We start from the raw sequence: 6,879 nt of genomic DNA, 5'->3' as shown, positions 1-6,879 counted from the left end.
ATGACTATGCGAAATAGTTCAACAGCCCCTGAAGCGTTCGCCCGTAGCAGAAACATTAGCCTAGGTCATTCCTGCCGTAGCTCGGTCCTACGGCGGCTGCGGCTGAAGGCCGCCGCTCGCCCCACCCCCATCCTTCTACGCCGACATCGTCGAGAAGCTCGACGAGGCAGTGCGGACGGGGTACGAGACCGTGGCGCCCGTCGTCAAGGAGCTGGAGAAGGAGCTGGGCGCGCTAATCGCTAATCCCCAGAGGGTCGCCGAACACGGGAGCGCGGTGCGCGAGTGGAGCCTGCGCCCCCTCGGCGACTCGCTAAAGCTCAACTTGGACGACCGGAACCGGACATCCACTCCGAGTGCTCTCCCCCCTCTCCTTCGCGATCTCGCTAAAACTAAACTTGGCCGAGCCATCCTCGCCAGTTCCCCGCTGAAGTTGGCGCTGGGAGTAGCCGGGTGGCTCTTCCTGGCGCTCTGCTTCTACCGCTGCTGCTGCCGGCGGCGCGAGCCGCCTCACAAGCGGCTCGTGGAGCCCGACGAGGAGGAGGCGCGGGCCGGCATGCCAAGTCCGCGGCCGAAGCGCCGCTCCAATGCCCTTCACCGGCCGTGCTTGAACGAAGCGGAGCAGGAGCTGGGGGAGCTGAAGCTTAGGATGAAGGAGGTGGCGTCCAGGTGGCGTCGGTCGGATGTTGTTTTGTTCGGTCGGTGACCCGGGGATCGGCGCCTTCTCTTGACCCGGGGCTTGGCTTGGTCGACGGAGAATGGCATTTTTGTATTTCACCAAAAGCTAGGGCCTAGGCCCACAACGCCCTCTCTATGTTGGGTCAAGGGCGCCTAGAAGAAGGCGCCGCCCCCCGAAGAGGAATCCCACCCGTACCCCGAGCCCCCGTCGAAGAGCGCGTCGAAAGCGTCGTCGCCTTCGTCGTACTCATCCGCGCACCCGGCTGGTTGGCCATGCCGACACACGCTCAACACCTACGTCGCGGACATTGCCCGTGCCTTCGGCGCACATCGGCGAAGGTTATGGAAATAAAGCCCCTCCACAACATGGTGGGCGTTTGAGCCGTATTGGAGGAGCACGCGACTCTGAAGTTCGGCCGGGTGGTCTGCAGACCCCCCCCCCCGGAGCAGCAGAGGCTCCGTGGGGTCGCAGAGTCGACGCTGGGAGTCGCACTCGTCAAAAGCCATCGCAGCACCACGCGGTTCGCACGTACCGCCCACATCCCCTTCACCGCTGAGAAGGCGCAGATCGACCGCCGGGCCGCGTAGTCGTCGTTAAGGAGCGGTTTTTGGAGCCGTACGAAGAGGTCCCAGACGGGCGAACATGCGGTTTTTCGACGACCACACGCGATGTGGTATCTGGTTTTTGCTAAAAACAGGCCGCCTAGTGCAGCATCACTACTAAAACACGCAACCACACTGAGAGCTCCACACTAGCCGGTATAGGCGAGAACCGACGGCGTCACGGTCGCCGGAGTGGACGCACTGCACACACACTGTGACCGTGTCGACGGTGTGACAGTGAGCGACACAATCGTCGGCGCCGCGCTATCGCGGCGCCCCGCAGTCTACACGCCTCAGGCGCACCCCTGAACGCGCCATGGGCGCGCAGATACACCGCAGCGCCGTGGAGAATCCACACCTGGCCGGTCCGAGGCCCCGTCCTGGGCCTCCAGACGGCCGAAGATCGGCGTTCGGGCGGGATGAACTTGTCGGAAATGGAGCAAACTTGGCGCGGCTCGCCGCTCGCGGTACCTGGTGAGCCGGGATAGGGCAAAATCCGGGGTGAATACGAGGGACAGAGGTCGCAAGTTGGTCTCGCAAGTTTGCGCGGCGTGGCGCTGCCCCGCTGCCGAGGGCGCCACCAACTCGCGGGACGCGGCCGCGCTTGGCCATCTTCATGACGCGAAGCATCGGCACACGGCCGGCTTCGATCTCGTCGACCTGCAGCTCCGGCAGCGGAGACAGCTCACGCGTGGTAGCAGCGAGCGACGGAGGAGCGTGCCCGTGCGGGCAGCCGCGCAGCGCGCACGGCACTCGGCAGGCAGGGGCCTGGGCGCTGCGACGCTGCGACTGGTTGGGTAGTAGTCTAAGTTCTGAGCCTCGAGGCTGGACGGGTCTAAGTGTGGCTAGCCACGCTGGAGTGCTTGCGCGGTCTAAGATCAGCGGGAGCCTCTTACATCGGCTAAGTCGGCCGTGGCACGGCCTGGGGCCAGGAGGCTCCCACCGTGATCAACGATACGGCGCAGCCCCCAAATTTTCTTCGCCTGCGGAGGGCGATGGATCCTCTTCATGCTTAGCAATCGCCGCCTCAGCATCCTCCTCTTCCGATTTTCGTTGCTGCTCCTTCATTCTTGAGCGACGTCTAGCCAAACAGTTCTCACATGACACGAAGCTCCTCAAGCTTAATCAAACGCGTGACGGTGAAGCCTGTGTGTGCTGGTCCTCTTTGAACGATCCGCGCGTGAGGTAGCATAGGGCCTTGTTGGCAGCAGCCAGCTTGTTGCGCTGCTTCGTTGCGATGAGCTGATTGGGATCGCAGAAGTGCATGCCAAGCACCGCCACGATCTTGAAGCAGAACACATCGCAACCGCATCGTCCGCACCATCGGCATGCCGCGCCCGCCGCTTCGCCGCAGCCGCCTTAAGGCACGCATAGCGGCAGCACATGGTACGGTGCGCGTACTTGAGCAGGCGTTGCGCGCCGCAAGTAGCGCACTGGCCCTGGGAGAAGGCGATATGGCGTCGTGCGCGGCATACGTTGGTCGGGACGCGTCCAGGTATTTTTCGGGTAAACCTGGAGGCTTTTCAGGTATACCCGGGTTTTGCCCGGAGTTGGCCTTATGTCGTCTAAGTTCGTGGCCCCCGACCATACAGCGTCTAAGTCCCAGCCCGGCTCCGTGTGGGGGCTAAGTTGAGCGCTCGCTCGCTGCAGAGGCTAAGTGTAGAGCGACCCTCTAGCCCTACTACCCAACCATTACGCTGCGCGTGCAGCGTGGCCCGTGGCGTGATGTGCGGGCGGGTGTGCATGTCTGTTCTTCGTCTTTTGTTGTTGGAGGCTCCCTACCGTCCTCTCACTCCTTCCTCGCCTGTAACTCTTCAGAATCTGAACGCACCCCAAAAGGACGGGGGATCTCGCTCGACACGACAGGGAGAGCACGCGTGCACATGATGTCAATCCCACATGCTCACTTCCACCATCGACCATGCTCAATCCTGCTTGGGCAGCTCCTCCAATTGCCGCGGCAACAGGGCGGCCGCCTATGGTCATGCCCCGTCAGAGCCGCCTCCCATGTCCGCATTCCTCACCGCAGACAGCAGTCCGCCTCCAATCCTCAATCCAGCCTCATCATCCCCGTGCAAAAACAAGGGCTTGCTGCCCCGAGCACGCACCCATGCCAATTCAAGCGGCCAGGAGGGGCCGCTCCGGCCTCCGGGCGCCCCTCGGGACGGGGGGGCCCCAACGAAAAGTTTCAAACCCCCCCCCCCCCCCCCCCCCTCACCCATCCCGCCCCGCCACTTGGGTTCCTCACAGCCCGAGCCGCCGCTTCTCCTCGACTCCGACTGCGTACGCAAAGCGGAGGTCGCGGACGCGCTCCGCGTCTCGCCGAGGGCGCCGCTTCCCGAGGATGCCCGCCACCGCTCGACCGATGCCGCGCGGCGCAAGGTCGACGGAGACAGCGGCGGCGCGCTTTGGAGATGGAGGGGAGCGAAGAAGCAGCGCAGCGCCCATCTCGTTCCAGTCGCAGCCGTCCGGCTGGGAGTCGCAGGCTGCCGAGAGGTCGATGGGTGTAGCCGGGGCGGGCTCGGCGCTGGTGTGACGAATGCGGACCGCACGCGCAAAGCCCATCTGCTCCCAGTCTATGGAGTCAGAGATTTGCGGTGACGTGGCGAGGTTGACGTGCGGCGAGAGAGGGCGTGCCGCCGGCAGGGCGCGGGTCGTCGAGAGTTTGAAGAAGGCGTCGCCGCTCGAAGAGAGGGCGCTGGAGCAGAGGACGGCGAGCATGCAGAAGGGGCGGTCGCTTCCGCACCGGTGATGACTCTTGCACAAGAGTGCCCCGAGCAGAGAAAAAAGAATTTTGAACGGGGATCTAGCTCCAAGTACGACATCAACCCTGTCCTTCTCCCACCCCTCGTTTGGCGTGCCCGTTTTATTTATTTATTTATTAGTACGACAAGAATTACGCGACAGGCGAGGCGGGCGACGGCTTCCTCAGAAGCCGTCGCCCACGATTCACACAACAAAACGTGAACCGCGCCATTCGCTCTCACCTGGCAACCCTGTCTGCACGTCTCGCGCGCGCGTGAACAGGGCTCAGGCCCCAAATTACGTGTGAGTGTTAGAGTTGTTTGGTATTGCTAAAACTCTCTCTCTCTCGATTCACAGTGAGTGAGTATTCTTGATACGAAACCACGACGACACACACCAGTCGACTCGCATCGGTTGCCTCCATGAACGGCGGAGCTATTCTCGCGCCCACACCACACCTGGCTCCAACGTGGACACGCCCATAGCTGGGGACACTACTAGGTCACGCATGGCATCAGAAGTTTTGTCTCTGGGCCCCGAAAGGCATCTCTAGCAGTGTCGTTACGCATGCCCCCTCCCATCCTGGGCGCATGCGCCTCACGTCTCGCCAGAGCATAAGCCCTTGGCGTGTGGCGAGACGAGTTTTTCGCCATCGCCGTGAGCAGCAAGCCGCCCGCCGCAAACAGCCGGAGGCATCGCCACGGCACTGGCTGCGCCGCGGTCCCGCACCCGTCGGCGAAGCTCCCCCCGCGGAAGACCGCGCGTAGCGACGCCTTGACACACACACACACACACACACACACACACACACACACACACACACACACACACACACACACACCACGATTCACAGACAAGGCGCAGAAAAAAGAAAGTTCGCGCGCACGAGTTCGGAGTTGTTCAAAAGTTTATTTTAGAGATAATACGTCTTGCTGCCGAGCAGCGAGCAACAGAAAACGTAAACGAAACCCCCCGCCCCCTACCCCCCCCCCAACCAGAGCGATGCGCATAGCACTGGCGCAAACGGCGCGACACGAGACGCTGAGCGGGGAGGACCCGTCGAGACTGCGTGAGAGTGGTCTGCTGTGCCTCGACACACAGACCCACATTTGCGCTCCGCACGCCCCGCGCGGCAAACGCACAGGACCAGACAACCAGTCCCACCGAACCAGAGGCACTTCGCGCTCGGCGCGGCCGTCCTACAGCCGCCCCGGATGACTCCCCAAACTCGCAAACGTACCGCGCGTGAGCCTCTCCCCCGGGGGCCGCTGCGACAGCCTCGCCTGCGCGATCTGGGCGCGCCGGCGGCGGCCGCCGCCCTCTGCGCGGCGCTGCCCCAGTCGAGAGCGAGCCCACTGCATGCCCGTGCCCTGGAAGTGTGCTGGGCTGTCGGCACCGGACCGCACGCGAGGCCGTCCCGCTGAGCCTCGGCACTCCTCCGATCCCTCCCCACAAACCGCTTCTCTTTTTTTTCCCCGCTCAGCCTTAGAACTCCTCCGAGTCGCTCTCGCCATCGCCCTCCTCCTGCGTCTCGGCGGCGGCGGCGCCTGGCGGCGGCTGGCTGGGCGGCACGCGCTCGAGCTCGTCCGTCTCGCCTAATTAACAGTTCATCAAGTGCTTCACTAAGGGCGAATTAAGGTGCAGCTCGAGCCCGTCCGTCTCGCCGAGGATCTGGCTGATGATGGCCTCCTCCGTCACGCGCTCCTGGCCCTCGAGCTTGCGGTTGGTGCCGACCACGTACTGCGCGCGAGCCTGCGCCGTCGGCACGCCGCCCGCGACGTGCACGAGGTCGCGCAGCTGCTTCTCGGAGAACTTGGCGAGGGACGGGCCAAGGAAGAAGCGAGCGCCGTCGAGCTGCCGCCCCGGCACCGGCGACGGCTGCAGTGCGATGTAGGGCTCGGTCGGCAGCCAGCGCCTCGCCTCGAAAGAGCGGAGCACCCACTCGGCGGTGACGATCTTGATGCCGCGCGAGATGGCGTGGAGCACCTGCTCACGCCGAGGAGGGGGTCCATCAGCGGACTCGTGGAGCCGCGCGAGGTGGCGTGGTGGGGCACGCCTTGAGCGTGCGCCGCGGCTCCTGCGTCACTACCAGGTGCGAGACCCTCTCGCCCGGCAGCTCGTCCGAGCAGATCGAGACCTACCCTCGCGCCCGCCTCGGCTCATCTCGTGCAGTCTCGCCCGGCCGGCCCGGCGGAGCTGACCGAGGCCTTCCCCTCCAGCTTTGCGAGCTCCGTCGCGGCGGAGAAGGCGGTCTGCCAGAGGTTGGTGTCAGAGGAGAGGGAGAAGGCGACCTGCGCCACCGCCTCCTCCTCCGCCGCCGCACCGCCGCCCTTCTTCGTCTTCTTCTTGCCGCCGCCCGCCGCCCCGCCGCCCTCATCCGCCGCCTCCGCCGCCGGACGCTTCCTCGACGCCTTGCCGCCCTCCTTGCCGCCGCCCTCCTTGCCGCCGCGCGCCGTAGCGCCGCGCGCCTTTGCACCGCGGGCTGGCATGTTGGTCGCACCGGCCGAGTTCTCGTCACACGCACCGCCGCCGCCGCCGCCGCCGCCGCCGCCGCCGGCGCTCGTGCCGCCCCAGCTGCTCCTTCCGCCGCTGCGCCTTCCGCCGCTGCGCCCTCCGACGCTCGCTCCGCCGACGCTGCCTCCGCCGCCACTCGCTCCGACGCAGCTCGATCCGCCCGGCGAGGCCGCCGCCCTGGAACTGCGTCTGGGCGCGGGCGTCTCTGCCGACTCGTCTTCTTTTGCGTATCGGACGCTCATGCGTCTTTCTTCCTTGGGCTATGACTCGTTACTGCCTCGCGGCGGGGCGCGGGGCAGGCCGACGTTGGTGCCAGGCTTACTCTAGAGAAGCAGGCGGGCT

General features: G+C 65.0%; 3 protein-coding genes across 3 annotated transcripts in view; 1 reads left to right on the top strand and 2 right to left on the bottom strand.

Annotated features, from left to right (window-relative positions):
• The window catches only part of EMIHUDRAFT_121535 (hypothetical protein), a gene marked incomplete at both ends in the record, with an annotated part of 1,292 nt that extends 589 nt beyond the window's left edge, over window positions 1-703 (top strand). The window contains one exon of the mRNA XM_005757284.1: window positions 158-703. Within this exon, the coding sequence (XP_005757341.1) occupies window positions 158-703 (546 nt within the window). The remainder of the gene's footprint in view (window positions 1-157) is intronic.
• Window positions 704-3,076: 2,373 nt separating this feature from the next.
• Window positions 3,077-3,999, bottom strand: EMIHUDRAFT_372503 (hypothetical protein; the record flags this gene model as incomplete). The annotated part of the gene is made up of 1 exon (XM_005757283.1): window positions 3,077-3,999. The coding sequence occupies one exon, from the start codon at window positions 3,997-3,999 to the stop codon at window positions 3,523-3,525; it is 477 nt and encodes a 158-aa protein (XP_005757340.1). The 3' UTR covers window positions 3,077-3,522.
• A 1,509-nt stretch (window positions 4,000-5,508) lies between these two features.
• Window positions 5,509-6,879, bottom strand: part of EMIHUDRAFT_250383 (hypothetical protein) — a gene marked incomplete at both ends in the record, with an annotated part of 3,701 nt that continues 2,330 nt past the window's right edge. Inside the window, 3 exons of the mRNA XM_005757282.1 lie at window positions 5,509-5,547; window positions 5,647-6,009; window positions 6,225-6,275. Of these exons, the coding sequence (XP_005757339.1) occupies window positions 5,509-5,547; window positions 5,647-6,009; window positions 6,225-6,275 (453 nt within the window). The remainder of the gene's footprint in view (window positions 5,548-5,646; window positions 6,010-6,224; window positions 6,276-6,879) is intronic.

The sequence above is a fragment of the Emiliania huxleyi genome, assembly GCF_000372725.1.
Source record: "Emiliania huxleyi CCMP1516 unplaced genomic scaffold EMIHUscaffold_915, whole genome shotgun sequence".
Classification (NCBI taxonomy): domain Eukaryota; phylum Haptophyta; order Isochrysidales; family Noelaerhabdaceae; genus Emiliania; species Emiliania huxleyi.
Note: the sequence above shows the minus strand (reverse complement) of the source record. Positions and strands in the feature narration are given on the sequence as shown.